This window comes from Lipophrys pholis (genome assembly GCF_963383615.2).
Source record: "Lipophrys pholis genome assembly, chromosome: 2".
Taxonomy (NCBI): domain Eukaryota; kingdom Metazoa; phylum Chordata; class Actinopteri; order Blenniiformes; family Blenniidae; genus Lipophrys; species Lipophrys pholis.
The window spans coordinates 2,689,567-2,709,882 of NC_137636.1; the positions used below are offsets into that span (position 1 = coordinate 2,689,567).

At 41.5% G+C, this 20,316-nt stretch overlaps 1 protein-coding gene across 10 annotated transcripts in view; it reads right to left on the reverse strand.

Moving 5' to 3' along the window:
- Positions 1–19,795, reverse strand: part of csnk1g1 (casein kinase 1, gamma 1) — a 43,548-nt gene extending 23,753 nt beyond the window's left edge. For 4 of the 10 annotated variants that reach the window (XM_080458866.1, XM_080458864.1, XM_080458862.1 and 1 more), the window contains exons 1-4: positions 19,531–19,795; positions 8,181–8,603; positions 7,889–7,929; positions 5,768–5,837 (exon numbers count right to left, since the gene is read on the reverse strand). In XM_080458866.1, the coding sequence (XP_080314992.1) occupies positions 5,768–5,837; positions 7,889–7,929; positions 8,181–8,367 (298 nt within the window). In that variant the 5' untranslated portion in view covers positions 8,368–8,603; positions 19,531–19,795. Of the gene's footprint in view, positions 1–5,767; positions 5,838–7,888; positions 7,930–8,180; positions 8,604–16,512; positions 16,606–19,499 lie in introns of all 10 variants that reach the window. The other 6 variants (XM_080458859.1, XM_080458865.1, XM_080458860.1 and 3 more) reach the window with 4 other exon arrangements.
- Between the last annotated feature and the right edge of the window lie 521 nt (positions 19,796–20,316).

The window sequence follows — 20,316 nt, forward strand, 5'->3', positions numbered from 1 at the left end:
TAAGGAGTAGTGGATACAATACTACGAAACAATGATATTGGAAGGGTAGAGCTGAGTGTCATCCGCATAGCAGTGAAACTATATATTGTATCTAACGAAAATATGGCCAAGGGGGATGAGGTAAGCAATGAAGAGGATGGGACCTAGGACAGAGCCTTGGGGGACACCGGAGAAGGGATGGGATGTGAAAGATTTTCACTGAATTTCACCAGGGAGGTATGACTTGAACTTGTCCAGGAGTGTGTTTGATAGTCCGATAGATGCTAATCTGTGGAGGAGGATGGAGTAGGAGATGGTGTCAAAAACTGTACTCAGATCAAGAAGGAGGAGGAGGAGGATGAACAGAAATCTGAAGTCAGTTGCAATCAGTAGGTTGGTGACTAAAAAAAATATTCATTATCTCAAATAAAGACATTTTTAGACCTGGATTTATTGTGAATTTAATGGAGACTTGAGCAAATTATGATAATGGTTCAAACAACATTCAAAATAACTTGTGACTGGAAAGATAAACTCTTTTTAAATTGAGTATCTCTAAAAAAAAAACCAAGTTGATTTCATATGGATAATGTGTGTGATTATATATATATATATATGTATATATATACACACACATTTTATTTTTTATTTGTTCAGTAAAACCTGGCAGGATTCTCGATAAAAAGTTTAGTGTGGCCTTGTGTATCGCTGCAACCGAGTAAAACAACCGGGATACATTTTCCTTTGCATTACTGTAATCTAATAAAGCTACTGGCAGCTGCCCTTTAGAACAAAGAGGAACTGAGGCAGATTAGATGAATGAATGTGACTGGTTCTGAGCCAGAATGAAAGACACTTACCTAATTTGTCCTGTACACTGATATGCACAGCCTGGATGACTTAAACTGGAAATTTCTTTTATTATTTTTATTTTGCTATAATCAATCAGAGATGTGTTGTGGGAAAACAGTTAATTTAGTCAAAGTCACGCCTGATTGTGCTGCAGTCTTCATTTGGAATTCCTGTGTGATGTCTGCGTTTCCGCACTACGAATGTGTGTTGGCGTCCATGTCATCAATACTTCAATCTATATGAGGCGCAGGCCCCCACTCACCCAGGGCATGCTGGGAAAGCCCGACTCCCCGCAGAGATTGATGGACGGAGAAATGTTTGCGTTTCGAATTCACAGCATGTTGTCAAATATTGCATGATGGAAGCAGAGAAGCAGAGTGCGGAGAGGTGGAGGTGGGAGATGTGACTGGGCGAGGGTGACTAAAAGCACTTTAAGATTCCTCAAGTGGCCAAATGCTCTAGAAGTGAAGTCCATTTACCAATTCATTGTTTTTAAAAGCCGCACGGCCCTGTTTGACATGGTGTTTCACACACCGAGCTGATCCACACACGACGGCTGGCCGTTAGACCAGCTTTGCCCACGGTGGACATGTTTGATAGCTAAAGCTGTGCTGATCGCCATCATTCTGCCCATTTGTTGGATCATTTATTTGACTAGTGAGCCATTTTCTTACAGCCTATAACATCCTCTGGTTTACACACTTGTAAAAACCAGCAATTAGTTTTTTATTGTCACAAAATAATTAAAACAAAAGCAATGAATTCATTTAAATTTTTAAAGACTGGAGTTTTTTAGTCAATGCAGCAAAACGGTAACTGACAAGGTTGTTGCACTTCAAAGAGACATAAAATCAGCATTTATAATCACGTTTTCTTATTTTGGAAGAAAACAGTCAGTCAAACTCTCTTCCCTCAACCCACACGTCTCAAACGTAAAGCTCTTTGATTTTTCAATGCACATTTATAACTTGCTTTCTTGTTTCCACGGCCCAGCTCCAAACAAACAACTGAGAGAAGTTAATTTTCTTCTACAATGATCATGAATTGATGTGTGAGGGAACAGACAGTGGCGCCAACAGAATCAACATGGAGAGCTTCTTCAGGCCGGCACTGTTTTTCCAAAGCAATTCTTAGAGGAGAAATCAAAATAAATTTTTTTGATGAAATCTATTAGCCTTTCCTTTTCTTATCTTTTGGAACTCAACGTAATGTAAAGACAAATTTAAAACTATATATTGAACTATGGCGAAAAAAAGTCACAGGTGAAACCTGCAGGCAATATATATATATATATAACATTTACTCCACATTTCACATGAGAACGCATCGTTTTTGTTTCAGAAAGGTTTTGCAGTATTCATTAGTAGCACAGAGAACAATATAATACATTGACAATGGCGACTACACAGATATCTGTAGGGAAAAGTTGCATTTTTCCTCCACTTCCAATCAGACCAAGTCTAAGCTTTTTCAAAAAGTCGTTTTCCGGTTGCTCAAAGCAGCGTGGTCGTGTAACCGGAACCACAAAACGGAAGGAAAGTTTTCCATTTTCGCTTCAAAACGTAGTCGTGAAAACGGGCCTGAGAGAATATTTCAAAGTAAAAGCTCTTACCACTGCAACGTGCGACTGCCTGACGATATGCGTGGATCATTTGTGAGCCGGCAAAAAGTAGAATCATTTACTTGATTCACTGTGACTTCACTGCTTTTACTGGCAGTGCCAGTGAACATAATGATGAGCCACTCCTCCATTTGTAATGTTTCTCTCATTCTCACCAGTAGCATGCTGCGGATGCTACCTGGCTAAGATGAATAAAGGTGCAGTGCGTGACTGATTGATTTTGCACCCCGAATTTCAACAAAGCCATCGGTCTTGATGGGAACAACTATAAAGAATAAGATGACTGGTTTTCTTTTACGTGTCTGGAAAATCTACCAGGCCGTGTCACTTTTTACTCCTTCAGACTGCAGTGGTTACAGGGACGGTGTCATGTTTCATGGCGAGGTCTTTCAACCGTGTTCGTCCACCCTTGAACAAATCGTCCTTTTGAAAAAAACATTCTTGTCGTTTTCACAGCAACGTGTCCTAATCTCTCTTGTAAACCCAACACACGACTCCTCCCGTTCTCGACAAATAGTCTCACATAATAAGTAGAGGGAGAAGCTTGATTCTTGAATTGAATCATCCTCATTAATATCCAGTGACAGCTGGTTATGCATCGGATAACAACACCTGTCTGAGCATCTGAGTCAAGCCGCATTAATTCAAAAAGACCCCGTGACAACCACATCGGTTGAGAGGAATGTGGCACTGCACGCAGCCAGGAAGAAATGAGGCCACGTTATCCCATCTGGAGGAGAGGACGGAGGCAGGTTAGTACTAAGAGAGGCAGACCCACTCTCTAAATATTTAATGAGTTTCCGCACAGTTGGCCTTTTCCAGCCCTTGCCTTTGCAAAACAATAGCCATTATACTCTCGGTCGGGTGATCACGCACATACACGTGCAGACCCAAAAAGCACATCAAGGATCATATGTTACAAAAAACGGCCTTTAGATTCTATAACTGTGACTGAGCCGAGGAAAAAAGAACATGAAGCCACAAATATTCAGTTATTTCGCCCACTGTTATCAAGGGAGCATTAGATAACTATTAAAAACTCCGCTCCATTGTCTGTGGCGCTCCCACCCATTTCCTCTAATACCAAGACTAAAATAAACTGGCACTGATTTGATTCTCAGTAGTGGTCATTTAATTGTCACAAGGTTCTCGTCAGCGGCCGCTGTAACAGGGATGCATCAGCAGACCTTGACTAATCTCTTTATGACAAACTGGGAAATGTTCAGAGTCACACAGTGAAGGGAAGAAAAGTCAAGCAGCAGTGATTAATGTATTGTCTTTTTTTCCTGAAGACTGAAGAGTAAGGTTTAAAGGACACTTCAGGGAAGAAAACAACATTCAAGGCAGTGTGGGAGGATTAAATGCAGCCTTTGTTTGTTATGTTCACAAAGATAAAACATAAAGTTAAAACTGCCAATAAATGACACTCCTGATGTATTGTTAGTGATTCCGGTATTCCAAACATAAGGCCCGTGGGCCAAAACTGACCCAGAGGCTCCGATTTAATGAAGTGTCTTAAGAGTGGCAGACAAAACAAAACAGTGAGAATCGAGCTGAGATATTTGTGACGCTAACTCGTTATCAGACTGGCCTCAAAGCCATGCTGTCAGGGTGCGTTTGTAAAAACATTCATTCTGCAACAGCTATAGGAAAGGTTTTTTTATTGTATTTTTTTTTACATTTCACTGTGTTTACACCAGAAGGTTTCATTCAAATTGGTTTCATGTTGGAATTGTAGTCTTTTTTTTCTTCTTTTTTTTTTCTGCAAAAAGTCATTTTCGTCACGTAAAGTCTGCGCCACAACAAATAAAAGTTTAAATTTAAAGGTTATTATGGCACTATATTAATGGGTTAGCCCACTCAAGATGTAATTGGGCTGCATGTGCCCATAAAGCTAAAATGGGGTTGACACACCTGTTTTGAATAAAATGGAATATTGACTTTTCATTATTTGCCCCGGTAAAATATATATATATAATAGTTTGTTTTGTTCAAACACAAGTTAATGCTTAATGTGGCGTACAGAGAAGTGCTGGAAAGTGTGCTTTTGGGACCTAAATGTACTACAAGTACAGAAAGATGACTCAGTATGAATGCTGATATTTCTCTGTGTCTGCTGGATGTGTAAACTGTTTGCTGACAAGCTCACCATGTCAGCCTCCGAATACACACCAGTGCTGTGTTCACAGCTTGTTTCCACTGAAGACACTAAGAATCATTCATGGCTGAAAATAGGGAAGTATTTTCCACACCAACTCGACATCTGCATTTGAAAAGTCGTTTGATTTGCTATGAACCGAGAAACATTGGCCAACAGGTCCAGACCAAACAAATGCACATCAACATGAATCCAGTGTAACAAACAAAGAGCACATTGGGATGTTATAAACCACATCACAGTTCGTACGGATCTTCTTTCTATTAAACATTATCTATTACACTCTATTACAGTGCGTCTCAATTCAGGGGTTGCTTCAGTTGCTCCATTCATTTGCCGTCTCAGTTTTCAGACAATGAGTTCTCTGAAAGTTACTCCACAGGGTAGAGGTGATAGCAATGATGTTTTTTTTTTTTTTTTTCTGGTCTAATAGCTTCACCACAATTCGTCACACTATTGGCCTGGCAATCATATCATCAGTCTTGCAATACAAGAAAAAAGTAGTAACCCCCAGACGGACACGCAAACACGTTAATTTGAAGAGCTTGAGAAACAGGTGAGGCTGAAGATGTACGAAAGTTAAGAATTTTGCATAAATCACAGCCTGCCATGACCGACTCCGAACTTCTCAAACTCATGAACGTCCACCATGACCTCATCGTAGCAACTGGATCTAAAACTTCTTGCCAACTTCCGACTTCGTAACAGCGGTGTCCCTCACGGTTGTGTCCTAGGTCCCCTTGTTTACTCACTTGTCTACACATGAGTGGAACCCATACACGCGTCCAACTGAGTGGCGCAATACTCAGTTGAATCCCTGATAATTAAACAGTCACCTGAGATCTCAAGAGCTTAAAGTACTTTTGAATCACCGCATGTGCATGCATTTCTATAAAAGGAGGTGATTCTGAAGTTCTTTCCTACTTTACTGAGTCTACTTTCATGCAAGTTCCAACACTCAGCATGTTTTCGGTGCACACAGGCACTGATGTACACAGAGTGCCGGGGATTAAAAATCAGTTGCTGACCCAGCTTAATATCAATATGTAATCTGGGTTTGAGTAATCACTTGTTGTGGAAATGATGCAATCTCCTGGCTGATCTTCCACAACATTATTACACAGTTACATGGGTGAGGAGAACAAATGTGTCCTTACCTGTGGTTCCAAGGGTTTTGTAGAACCGGTACTCTAAATGCAGCTGTGGCGCCCTCGACTTCACTGGTTCCTGCACAGAGAACACATCAAAAACAGCACTTAGTTAAAAACACTAATCACTGTGAAAATACATAACCATTTCTTTTTTTTTAAATAAATAGAAAGAACAGAAACGGCACCTTTCTTTTAACATTTCAATACACAACATGTATTGATGCTTTACTCATCTACCATCCAAGGGATGAAAATCAATAAAATACGAGGATGTATGATTTACAGGCCAGAGAATGGTGTAGTGTTTTTCCATCTTGTAAAACAGAAAGAAAATCCCTAGTATGACTATGCATGTTAGCCACGGTTTCTTCCCACAGTTCAAAGACTAGTGCAGACATGTCAAGCACACTTCAGTCGAAGGGCCACATACAGCCCAATTTCATCTTCAGTGGGTAAAAAAGCGGCACTGTGTAATGAAAATGTCTATATTTTCACAAAACCAAATATTTACAACAAAACAACTCCAACAATAGCAACATAAATTCAATTTTAATGAAACCTATTGGGGCAAAATACACCCTGATGTACACTGGTAACTTGTCTCAGGTGTATCCTGCCTTCACATGTAGTGCTGGGACCCTGAACTGGTTAAAGAGGTTTAAAAGACAGATGGATGATAGATCATCTTTGTTGACTAATTTCCCCACTTCAAATCTTCTCCCACCAAAGGAGAAGGCAAGTAACTCAATCCTGCTGGGCTGAGTGAGCGTAGTTCTTTGATACAGTAGAAAATTACAACCCTCTGCTGAGCAATCATAGGGGTATGAGTCAGGAGGAACAACAACCACTGGAAAGACGACGTGAGCTTCAACACTGCATAAGCAACTTTGATCATTGTTGGAGCCACACAAAAGAAAAAGGTCCTGCTCACTAGCACGGGGCCAAATAGTGACTGAGCACATTTTCCAAGGATGTGATAACTGGGTCCAATGTCCTTAACATGACCAAGATCTTTCCACTACATGGGAGACGTACTTGCTTTGGGGAATTGAAAGTATGGGGATGGAGTCCACATGAGTTCCAGGTTCTATTTTGTACATTAATCATTGCAAACCACAAAAAGTCATCAACAGGAAACACTTGAATGTACAACTGGGGGGTTTAATTAGATGATTTCAAATCATAAAACCACATAGCAGTCAGTTTACAAACACATTGCTTACAACTCCAACTACTTACATCTTTGTTTTTTGTACCCAAAACAGAAATGACCTTATAGTGGTATCCAACAACACTAAACCTGTTTTACTCTCCGTAGTTCTCCATTACGACGCTGAGAACGTCAAACATCAGGCCCGTGGGCCAAAACTGGTCTGCAAGAGGCTTCGAACCACCAAGGTAATTGTGAACATTTCAGAGAAGAATTAGATTTTTTAAAACACATTTCTTAGTGAAACAACCCCGAGTCCTGAGCTAAGATATTGGGGATGCTGTCATGAAAGATAGCAAACTAGCATTAGCCTCAAAGCTTTTTGTGAAAATATTCAACACCACAACAAAGAAAAGTTTAAATTTAAAGGTTAGTGTGTCACTATTTTACCAGTCTGGCCCACTCGAGATGAAACTGGGCTGTTTGACATCCTCAAGCTATTGTCTCATGGCAGATCCATTTTTACGTTGGCCGCCGCATTAAGTCATTGCAACCAGCAGCATGGACCTGGCTATTTTTACTCTCTGACATTTCTGATTAAAACCCACAGTTAAGGTCAAGACTTGCATTTTGCTCACTGCAGACCTCGAAAAACCCAAAATATTCAGATCTTTTATAGCACTTTGAGCAGATGTCCTTTTAGCTATCCTTGTTACCACGACAGGGATTCGAACCCGGGTCCTCCACACTCCAAATAAAGCCGCACCCTGATGCACCTCCAGTCAGCGACTTGGTGATTCTCCATTACTATTTTATACATGCACCTCATTACTTTTTCTTACATAGCAGGGTCATTTCTTCTCTGACTGAGTTTCACAATATAATGAAGCACTTTAAAAACAACACAGAAGATCACAGGATCCATTTTCAAGTGCAAAGGTAATAAAATTCTAAGAATGAAAAGGATGTACACTCACCAGTTTAATGGCTACATACTCGTTCGTATAGAGATTTTTACCTGGAATCAAAAAAAGTTAAAAACACATTTTAGGTGCCTTCTGAAAATACAATTTGAAAGGCTTTGCAAAACGTTCAGTTGCAAGAGGCTAGCGTTTAAGTGGAGAACTTATTAATCTATTTACGTGTTCTGCAAAATCAGTTTACAAAAAGGTCTATAACAGATTACGTGGGCTTAATAAATAATTAGGAACTGCTACAAAAAGTCACTTCCTTGAGCAGTAAATTATTCAAACACATGACTAAACTTACCAAGCTTCAGTTCACCAAAGTTTCCACAGCCGATCTTCTTGCCGACGCGGAAGTTTGGCCCCACCATGAGCACTCCAGAGGAGCTGGACGAGCCGGACGGCCGGGACGAGTGTCCGCTGCGGCTCCCCTGGGAGACTTTGGTGCTCCTGGCTGGCCGGTCGCCATATTTGTCTCTTTGTTGCTCCATGGTGTGAGCGGGAGTGGCGCTGGTCAGCGTGAGCCCGGAGTGATGTAGAGAGGGGCCTCCTGGGCCGGGCCCACCACAGCCACAGCCCTGGTCACTGGCGGCGCCTGGACGGTAGAGTCACTCTCATGGGACAAAACCCGGTGCAGTCTCCTGACGCTGCTCCACGTCCTCACCCGGTCACCGCCTTCAGTTGGTAGACCTCCACATTTGTCCCAGGAGGGAGAAGGTGGCAAAACCTGTATGAAATGCAAGATATGGCAGGAGATGAGACACTGTGGTGTGGACATGACAGAACCAGAGAGTAGAAATGTGTGGTATTTGAAGTAGTGTTGGTACTTTCATCTGTAACAATAAAAAAAAACAATGCAGCGAGTAGGCTGCATCAGAAAAAAATAAACCTACTGGAGCAATGCAGAATTAAAATAAATTCAGGCATGTTAACGTCATGACAATAAGCTCACAAGATCTCCTTCAAATCCACTTTGTTGAAGGTAAAGGCTTAAAGAGCGTAGGACACCAAAACATTTCTGACAAAAAGCAATACAAAATAAAAGTATTATTATAAAACGTTTGTCATACTGCCATCATTCTCAAGTAAAAAAAACTATGAAAAACAAGTGAAATTAAGTCGTGATTCTCAACCTCCATCTTGCTGTGACGTAGGAGGAGTAACAGGCTCCAGCAGTAACAGGCTCAACACAAAGCGGCAGACGCACAGGAAAGTGAAGAAACAGAACTATTTTATGACATTTCACACTGCTCAGCGGTATTTGAAGATTTTTTTTAAAGGAGAAGAAGAGTATGAGAGAGTGATGGCGGGAGCGTTGGAGGTCAGACCAAACAGATTTGGGGTTTATTAACAATCAACCCAGCAACTACGGCAAAGATTCAGACAATCTGTAGACGAGAAGCCAACAATGATCGTCACGGCGACATAATTGTGTCCATACCAGTTCCAGCGGGAGACAAAGACTGTAGATCTGATGTGAAACAAAGAGATTGAGAGCTGTAGTTACCTATATAATATAATGTTTATATTTACCGGTCTGACAGAAAACACTTTTCATACTTTTTTCTCTGACACTTTTCCTAAACAACAAAGTTGGCGATAAACTAAATAATGGATGTTTTTGGGCTGCAGGATTGTTGACAAGAGTGGGGTTTTCCCATCTTTAATGGTTTCTATGGTAACCGCTGACCACTTTCAGACATTAAAGCAAATCTTAAATCTTAAATCTTGAGAAACTAAATAGTAGCAGTCCTTATAAGATGCCACGTTTTGGGGAAAAAACTAAATTTGGAGAAAACAAAAAAATGAATTTATAGAACCATAAACACAATGAATCCAAGTTTAAGGAAATAAACATCAGTGACAGAATAATTAAAGGTTATATTGGCCTACTGCCAGAAAGACGTTACAAATCCAACACACATGTCCTTTGAGAACTTGTCCTCAATGTTCTTCTGTTAAAAGTTTTACACAGCAAGTAGGTTCAGTGCCCCCCTTTAAACAAAAACCTCAACTATTCTTTAAAAACTGGCACAATAAAAACACTAATCATAAAAACTATGTCATCAACAGTACAATTTAAATATGTCCCATTATGATGATAAAAACCTTCTGTTATGAGCTCTCGACTGGAATGACACTGCTGATTACACAATATGTAACATAGCTCCGCAGGACGAACATTTTAGCTGCTTTTGAACAAAAAGAAGAAGAAAAACTGCCTCCCTGACTGAAAATGTCAGTAAATGCAGCACAATAAAGTCAAATGAACCAGAGCGTGGAACTGCATCGAGCTTCAAGTATTTAATAAAGATCAAGTGCTTTGCTCTCAGACAATGGCAAGAGTAATGCAAAGCAGATATAACGTTATTGAAGTTGCACTGCTATTAATATGAGAAAAATGGTGCCGCACATCTTAATGGAGTTCATGCGGGTGGCAACTGGTGCAGTGCACAGACGAAGAGCAATGATGTGGCAAACACACGGTGCTTCTTTTATGGATTTGAGAGTTCCATCTGAGGAGGTTCGCGAAATGATTTTAAACTGATTCACGGTATTCAAAATATATGGACAGAGGTTTTGAGCATACCTAAAAGAGATGCTACAACAGAGGGTGTGAGAAACTTGTGAGCGACTGGAGAAACTGTTACCGAGCTTAATGAGCATCACGATGGCAAAACGGATAGAAATAAAAATGTGGATAAAGATATACTCGTGACTAACTTCTAAATCACATCGGCTGCAGGCTGAGCAAGTCACACGTGCTGCAGCAATCAGAAGTGGTTTGTAGTAATCTAGAAGTATGTTTACACTTGGTCCACAAACAATACATCGATTATTCACAGAAGAGAGATGAGCAAAAATGATCGAGCTAGAATAGAATAGAATAGAATAGAAATACTTTACTAATCCCAGAGGGAATATCTCGCAAGAAAATCCAAGACAGGAAGTGGGCGAACAAAAAGGCCTCTTGAATCTGGTCATTTTCAAAATTGATGAAAACTGAACTTTACCATTTCATACCCGGTGGGCAGAGGCCAGACGTCACGATCACAAAACTCTAGGAAGCTCTGCTTCCAAAATCCTGACTCTTCAGGCCTAAAGTGAGGGGGGCCCAGTCCAAATGAACCGAGAAGGTGACTGTAACAGTGTGTAAAATTGATTCCAGTTATTTATCTGGAAAAGTTCACATTTAAATCAAATGACATTATTTAAGAAAATAGTCAGGACTTCATCAAAATAAACTTAATATTGACTCATTTCTGAAGGTCATGAGTCTTTTATAGGCAAAAAAAAGGACTGTTTACAAGTAGACAGTGTGAAACCAGGACAGAGGAAGTGTACTGTAACTGCGCCGCTGGGCTAAACAGATGGTAATCAAGCGACAGTGGTCACAGAAAACACCGCCACCAGTTTTAACACAAACTTTAAGTCATAGTTTGTGATCGTGAAGGCAACATAACACCCACGGCGAGCCCGGCAGACAATGTCAGCGCAGAATATTATGTAAACAATTACATAAAAACTACGTCTGCTCGCAAGGACACTGGAGCTTAACTTCACGGACACTGGTCAGGATTTGATCAATTGCTCAGCAGAATCCTTTTCTTTTTTTTTTTTTTTTTTTTACTTTCCTCTCATCTAATGCAAATATTGACCCTTTTACTGCGGGATTGATTTATGGTGTTTTTCTTTTTATAAAGTGAAATAAGTCAACTTCTGAGACACTTTACCAGATAAGTAACTTTCAATATCTGGCAGCCGGTGTGTGTGTTCTGATGATACTGAGAAACTCAGTATTGGACAGTCACACTAAGGAAGTTCAGAAGAGCGCTGTAACGACGACCAAGCTTCATTTCTCCATTTCTAGTAGCGTTTGGATTTTCTAGATGTCAAAAAATGACTTTGAGGTATAGTAATGCTAAATAATGTAACGCAGTGACAGGAGCAACAGGTCACAAAGGCAGTTGTGCATTAGTGGGAAATCCCATTCTGTTAATCATCTTGTGCAAATTGGGGTACTAGACTATATAAATCCTGTAAATTAAGCAATTTAACGAGAAAAAAATTATTATTATAAAAAATTTTTTTTCAACTCTTTCATTTTAAAAACAACAAAACAACCAACAACAGCTACTACGGTTGTCGTGACAATGCTGTCATTCCTGAGCATGGAAAAGGCTGCTGCTCAAAGTATTTGTGTGTGGGCTTCTGGATGACTCATGCTCGGTGTTGCCGGCACAGATCTCAGCATCAAAGACAGCGAGTTTGATCTCAAGGGCAACTGTGCACTGTTGCTATTACATAAAAACCAGGACCGGAACAGCGTGGCTATAAAACAGGGTTTGCAGCGGAGACCGATGGCGAGCTGCAACAGATTCCATTGTGCAAATAATCATTTGTAGGCCACTGTAATCCAGCCGGCACCGGTGTTTGGATTAGCCCTGCGAGGTGTTTCTCCCGACGGAAGAAGATGACTCTATTATCATGCACACACTGCACTCAGCCCGCCTTCTCCTCATTCACACCAGACTACTGCATTTTATTATGTCAGTTCAGGAACCTGACAATAAACCAAGACACCTGTGCAGACATTAACAAAAATAACAGATAGCTGCAGTCTTTAAGGAAATGACTCAACATATGCTTTGGTATTTTCAGTGTAAGTTTCCCTTTTCAAGCACCTTCTCAAAATAAAATGTCACATGGCACACTTTGCACGATGAACTCACCACACACTCCCAATAACATTAAACTACATTAAGAGTTATGTCAATATGAGTAGGAATAAACTGCTGAGTCATGATAACACTCCCGAGCAAAGCTTTCAACTCCCAGTTGATGTGCCGTTACTCTACTATTAAGGATTCAAAAAAGAAAGATTTTTTTTCTGTGATCCAAATGCAGTGTGTTACTCACACTTGACTGACAGTGACGCTGTGAATCTTAGCTTCAGGTGCAAGTTAGCAGACAGTAGCGGCGACCTACAGGCGAGCTTCCTGTACGGTGTTGTCCATATTATCGAGGTGTGCAAACCCCTCTTTTGTGTTGTTCACTCAATTTAAACTTCTTCAATAATTTACCACACCATCAACTGGATCACATATGGAGGTTCTTAACATCCCCCCTTGGCCTCGTGGAATGGACCAATGACAGCCCTCGTGGTCTGCTCATTACGGAAATAATATAATCATCGGCATATACACGTCTGTCTGTTAGTGAGATTACGTCCAAACTACTGCACAGATGTTGTTGAAAGTTTCACCACAGATAGATATTAGGCTGTGGATGATTCCATAAAATGTTGGAGATGATCTGGAAACTTTTTTTCCCTTCTTTTTCTTATTCCCAGTTAACCTTTGACGGACATCAGAAATTGCGTTGGTAGTTGGTCCAAAATGACAGTAATATATGGGGACATGGAACAAATCAATTTCACCAAATTTCACATTTTGGTCAACAAATGTGCTCTGTGGACTGCACTATATTGTATAAAAGTATCTGTGAGGCAGGATTTCCACAATTTGCACCCCCGACTTGCATTTGTCAAGCGATTACTTTTATAAAGGATGATAATCCAAAAGACGTCTGGTAGGAATCAGACTGTCAGGGTGTTCACAGCTAATTTTATGCAAATGTTATGGAGATGGATATTAATACATTTATTAAACAGTGCACACTAAATAAAGCCACAATTAGTTTTTTCACGGGGGATTTGAAACCGTACAGAGAGAATTTGCCTGTTTTGTCCACGTATAACTTCCCAGTGGGATTACACCAACACAGCCAGTCACACAGTTCCAGACATGTTCAGGCATGCCTCACTGGGGATTAGCATGCAGAAATAAACATGAATGCAGGGCAGGAACCTAAAGAGGTAACAACCCGCAACTCTTTTTTTTACTGAATAAGGAATCACAAGAATAAACCACATTTGTGGAAGACGCTGATGTTTCATTTCCATCTTGCATTTGGAGACAAACAGCAAATCTCGTTTTATCAAGCTTACAAGGCTGCAACAGTATTAACAACAGTATTAACAACAGTATTAACAAGAGTTGAAATGTTAAGGCAATGCAAAGAAAATGACATTTATATTGCCGCTACAAATTAGAGGCGCAGGCCGCATTCTTATACGAGTGCATCTGTTGCAAAATAACTCACTTAAAACCCTTGTTACATAGTATTCCAGTTTAATTTGATAAATAGAAAAGAAGAGCATTGCACACCAAAGGATTGTGCAGGAGAATAAATCGTGGCCCTCTGTGGGCTGTACAGCGAGCTTCTCCCGGTATGATGAATGGCTTGTTCAGGTTTGATGAAAGGTGGGGGAATCCCCCCCGGCTTTATCCCGGTGGAGGTGCCGTGTCTCCTGATAAACGAGGGCATGTTTGAAGAGACACACCTATTGGCACCCTACAAAGGTGACTGTATTTCTCAGTGGGAGAATCCACAAGAGGCATTCATGGATTTAATTCCCATTGCAGATCATTAACTATTTGTTTTCCCAGAGGAAACTGAAAATGTTGAGTCTCTTCATCAAGTGATAGGTGTGGCTTTCAGGTATTACACATTTAAAAAAAACAAAAACAACAACATGTAAACAGTGAGCCAGCATTATTAAAATGGGATGTCACTGTGGTTTGGTGGCATGCACTTTGTCTTGCAGATTGTTCGAGTTCTTCCTCCTTCTCTGCAGTTACACGTTTCAACATATCTGGTCAATCACATATAGACCCCGTAAACACAAAGTTTAAGTTTTTTGCTCGGAGCCACTGAAAACACAACTTTTTGAAAACGATCCATCTCCATGGAAACGGAGGAAAATGCAACTTTTCTGAAACACTGCTAATGCACATGTGCACTAAGGCCATATTAATTATATGTGCGAGTAGATGGACAATAACAACAAGGTTTGCCTCCAGAGTGTCATGACTCCCAGTCCAGATTCTCCTGGGACATAGTAGTTTTATAGTTGACAGTCACTGTAATAACAATCCAACAAACAGCAGTGAATCATGGCCTGATATGCCAACGACAACGTGTTCAGTGTTTCTGCCATTCCCATGTAAACAGATGTTTTCTACAGATATTACAGTGTTCGCATGCAGCCCAAAGACATTACGTTAACTGTGACCTGAGTGTCTTTAGAAGTCTTTCTGTGTGGATTATCTCCAGATACTCTCCATCCATTAATTTGCTGTACCACTTCATCCAACTCACGCACATTCACACTAAGGCCACGTTTACACGTACCCAGGTTTTTAAAAGAATTGATATTCCCCGCTCTACATTTGAAAAATGTTAACATTTACACGGACCGCATATACACCTGGTTCAGAGTTGCTATGAGCATGTCAAACCTGTAGGGGGCAGTGTAGCGAGAAGCATGAAGCCACGATAGCCAATCAGAATCCTGGGAAAAAAACATGACGTCATGAATTGTGACGTAAAAATCCACCTTCCCTCCTTTAGAAGCAAACAGAGACACAGAGTTTATCCAGAGCTCCACTGTGGCCGGAGTTTTCAGGAATCATCGTTTGTGGTGAGTCGTAGCTGGTTCATGTGTGAATGCGTCCAAACGCAGAGAAATATCACAGTGTTTTCAAATACCTGTGTACGTATAAACGTAGCCTTAAAGGCCCTTTTTAGAGTCACCAATCAGCCTCAAACGCATCTTTGTAGATTGTTGAAAATCCAAGCTCGAACACTAAGAACATGTAAACGTTATATAAAACTTTCCCAATTGGAGCTGGACATCAGGCGATCATGCAATATGCATTGATGTTAAGTATTCCAATAGTCTTTTGAGTTGTGATAGTTTCAGAAACTCGAGTAGACGATGTTAATGGCTTTTAGATTTATTCTTTCAAGGAACTAATTTACAAGAGCTGTGCCTTTTATTTGTTTTTTTTTTTTTTGTGAAATCATGTGTCAGCAGTTTTTTTGTGTTTTTTGCCCTTTGTCGAATAAGGCACACTTTTCTTTCATGTTCTCAATCCTGTCGTGAATTTGTAGAGCATGAATGCAAAGCGCATTAAACATTTGGGACATTTTGTTCAACATTACTCCCAACTGTTCTCAAACTGTGGATTTTCTCACCGAGTTGGCAGTGCAAACCACCACTCCACAGTGCAAACCACAAGTTTCCTGACAAAAACACGTGTTTCAGGTGAATTGTTTTGCTGCATTGACTGCTGGTGTGACTGAATGTTAGGGAAAGCAGAAGGACTGTCAGGAGTCAGGAATCAGTCTTGGCTGAGGCCTTTTGTGCAAAATGTTGAGACAAATACTAAGCTACTCATCTGCTTTTCCAATATCATGACTAGTTTATGTTTATTTGCACTGGGCAACAGTTAATAGATGATAAACTCAACTGCTTGTTGTATGGCTTTGTAACAGCACGGCCTGATGTTTGATACAGAACTCATTTGCGCTGTGACATTTAACTGTCTCTGGGTTGATCTGTACGGCACACTAAAGCAATACTACCATCACTGTGCACCGATTAATCAACTTGTTTAGATTCCCACTCACTTTGCTTCTGTGCGAATGCTGTTGAAAAAAATGACTAATGAGCTCACTCGCAGCAGGCAAGTGCACACAATAAATCTCATGCAATAGAAGGAACGCACGTCTCCCAGCAATCCGGAGTCGTGCACGAGTGAAACAGCTTGTCTCCAGCATCAGGATATCCCTCAGACGCTCGGCTTTGAATGACGCTGCTCCTGCATGAACAGGAAATGTATCGCATTACCAGAGATGCTCTCAAAATTGCGCTGTTATAGCTGCAGGTGATAAGTTCTGCTGATCTCTCCTTTCCGCCACCGACACCCTTTTCTCATGGAAATGTGCATAACGACAGCTTATCTTCCGAGTTTGAGACACAAATGTTGCCTTTGTAGAAATATAGAACAGGATATGACTATTGTTTCCGCACTGCTAAGTTCACACTGCTGGGAGGTGGTGGGGAGTATCGATAACATGCACATACATACAAACACAGGAGTGTTTGCAGTGTAATCACAGGCATGAGGTTTTGTTTGGTGATGCTGGAGATCAAAAGCTAAAAGTATTAATAGCCTATAAACAGCCATTGTAATTGATTAATAGCTACTTTTTAAATACTATTTATAAGTATGGCTCCTTCAATGACACGGGAAGGTGGTGTTGAATTTATATTTATGAAAAAAAAAAAAAAAAAAAGCCCAATTACAAAACACATATTTGCCTGTCAAAATATCTGGAGAAAGCTGATTAGCGTCTATTAAAAGTGACTAATCGGTTGACATTTTTTCATTTTTACTGAAACATAAAGGCTGGGAGTGCAGTGATTAACCTTCAGTGGAAAGATCAGCCTGAGAGGGGGGCCCTGCCAACAGTGCAGACTCCCACTGTGGCAGTACCAGCGAACAGCTGCCTCTCTCGCCTTAAAGCCGGCTCGTGTGAACTCAAACTGGTGGGAACTGAGCACATCCACACTCCTCCTTCCCCACAAATTCACATATATTAGCACATGCTCACTCTGCCTTTGTGTGAACCCACATATACACCAGTGTTGATGGTTTTACGTCCATATATACCTCTATCAGGTGGAAGCGTTTATATACGACGTAATTTCAATTGGACTGCAGTTTCAGGGGGAAACGCGTCATTTTTACGTTTTCATTTCAGAACGGTTTGAAAAACGACGATCGAAAGAAAAGCTGAAAATGCTGTAGTTACCACGAGGAGCCACTCGAGGATGCCGTCTGTTTTTTTTATCATAAAACGACACAGAGATGCGTGCAGACAACAATACACCATCAACATTAACAAAGGCGAGTACACAGACATTCCTCTGGACAGACAAATAAGTTTGATCGTTAATAAAAAACTAAAACTACTAAGTCCCAGGAGAGAATAGACTGGGGAGTCATGACACGCTGGAGGCAAACGTTGTTGTTATCGAGACTGAAGATTTTCAAGAAGTCGCGTTTTCTCTGTTTCCATAAAAACAGAAGGTACCACCTTGGGAGCCGTTTTCATAATGCTGCGTTTTCAATGACTCCGAGCACGGGTTGTTGTGTAAACAAAACACCCAAAACGCAACAAAATGTTTTGCATTTTCACTTGGAAAACGTTGTGTTAACAGGGCTTTAGACCCTTTAGACTCTCCATACAGCAACCAAGTAAGTGGAAGCTGCTTCATTTTGCGTTTTCGTTTCAGAATAGTTTCACATGAAAACAGCAGCAATTTGAAAACAATTGGATCATTGTACAAACAGCTCCCAAGGTGGAACTTTTTGAAAACATTTTAACCAAGTCTGAAAATGCTTGGGCTCCGCCTCCGTGTAGACGGTGGAAACGCTGCTCCTGCGCATGTGCACCATGGTCATAGTAAAAAACCTCTCCTACACGTGCTTGAGTAGATGGACAATAACAACAATGGTGACCTCCGTCATGACGCCCAGTCCAGATTCTCCTGGGACTTGGTAGTTTTGACGTTCACCGTAATAACGATCCAACTTGTCGTCTGTCCACACAAATGCCTATGTACTCTCCACTGTTAATGTTTACAGCATATTGTTCTCTGCACGCACGCATGTGTGGTTTCATTACAAAAAAACAAACAACAGCACCCACTAGTGGCTCAAAACATGAAAACTACATAGTTTCTGCCTTTCCAGGTAAACAGACATTGTTTACAAAGCGTTACCGTGAAAACGCGAAACGTTTCTGAAACGAAAACGACGCGCCGAGGGAACCTCGGTTTGAGAGTTGGACAACAAATACAGAAACTACAAAACCCAGTAGATCCCGATAGTCGCGAGTGGGAAAGCCCAGCATGACAAGTTGTGCACACATGTGTGGAGTCACTGTCCGATTTTGATTGCACCGATTCCACATCGTGGAAAATGCAGTAAACCAATCACTAGACGAGCTAGATATTATCGATCAGGTAGGGAGCAAATGTATGGGGGCCAAGTTGAGGTATCAGATTTTGGTAAAATAGAAAATTAGCATCACAAACTCATGCTTGAGCTGTAAGTGCTCCAATGCGTTAAATCGTGCGCCATCCTGTCTTTGCAGCGGTGATATTAAGTTAGGTGTGTGTGTGTGTGTGTGTGTGTGTGTGTGTGTGTGTGTGTGTGTGTGTGTGTGTGTGTGTGTTGCAGAGGCTGATATGAAGATGATCGATCCTTTGTAAGCAGGCCTCCGACTCAGTCAAAACAAGGAAGCGAGCTGGCAGCTGTGCGCCAGCGTTTCTCGGACAAAGCCCGGCTGCCGGACGGCCGCATCGATCGACCAGCCAGCCGCCGATTAACCGGGTCCAGTTGGGCTCCGGTAACGCGACTAACCAGCTGTGAAGCTAACGCTAGCAAAACACGACTTAGCCACAGTGGTTGGTCGAGCTTCACATGAAAACCAGCGACACTCGTATTGTCCTAGAATTCCTCGTTTTGCGTTCATCTAAAGGCTGCAAAATAAGATTTATATAACCAAAACTGCTTTTGGCAACAACAACAACAAAAAGAAACCCTGTGACAGCTGGTCCGAGCGCAACAAGGAAATTAGCTCCGTTAGCAGCGAAAATATTAGCTCCAAAAAAAAAAAGAAAAAAAAAAAAAAAGGCTCCAACCTGGATGTTGCTCATAAACAGCGGTCCTCACCTTCAGCTTCACCCGGGCACGGCTGCTGGTGCTCGGTCACGGAGAGTGTGGAGGACCGCCCGGGGCTCCGTGAGCGCGTTGTGATGCTTCACGCTAACGGCGGAGCGGAGGAGGAGGAGGAGGAAGAGGAGGAGGTGCTGGCGGAGAGCGGCTCTCTCTCCATTCTTCGTCTGCCTTCGCTTGCCCGTGAAAGGTCCGAGCACTCCGGATGTAGAAGCGCGGCACCGCCCGCTCCAGCTCGCACACTTCCAGGTCACCGCGATACGGGCTAATTAGGCGTCACACCACCAGACATCACTCCGGCAGGGTTTAACTCTTCACGCGGTCCGAGGCTTCCTGCAGCAACACGCTCCATCCCCACCGAACAAACCCTGATACCCACAGAAAACCTTCATCCTGCCCCCAAACTAACCCTAATTACCCCCCCAAAACAAAAACGTGATCCCTCCCAATAAACCTGATACCCCCAGAAAACCACAATCCCGCCTCAAAACAACCCCGATCACCCTCCAAAAGACTCAACTCTCAAAAAAAAAGATTCTTTCCCAAAACAACCTGAACCCTCCCCGAAAAATCCGACCCCCCTAAAATAAAACCATGAGCCAACCCCAAAAACCCTGATGGGCCCCAGAAAACCCATTTCTCTCCCCTGAAAAAACTTGATTCTACTCAATAATAACATGATCCAAGCCCTGACCCCATCCTGCCAGAAAAGCCAGATCCTAAACAAAAAGACCCAGATTATTCTCCAACATGTGCCTGACCATCCTCCAAATAACCCTAATG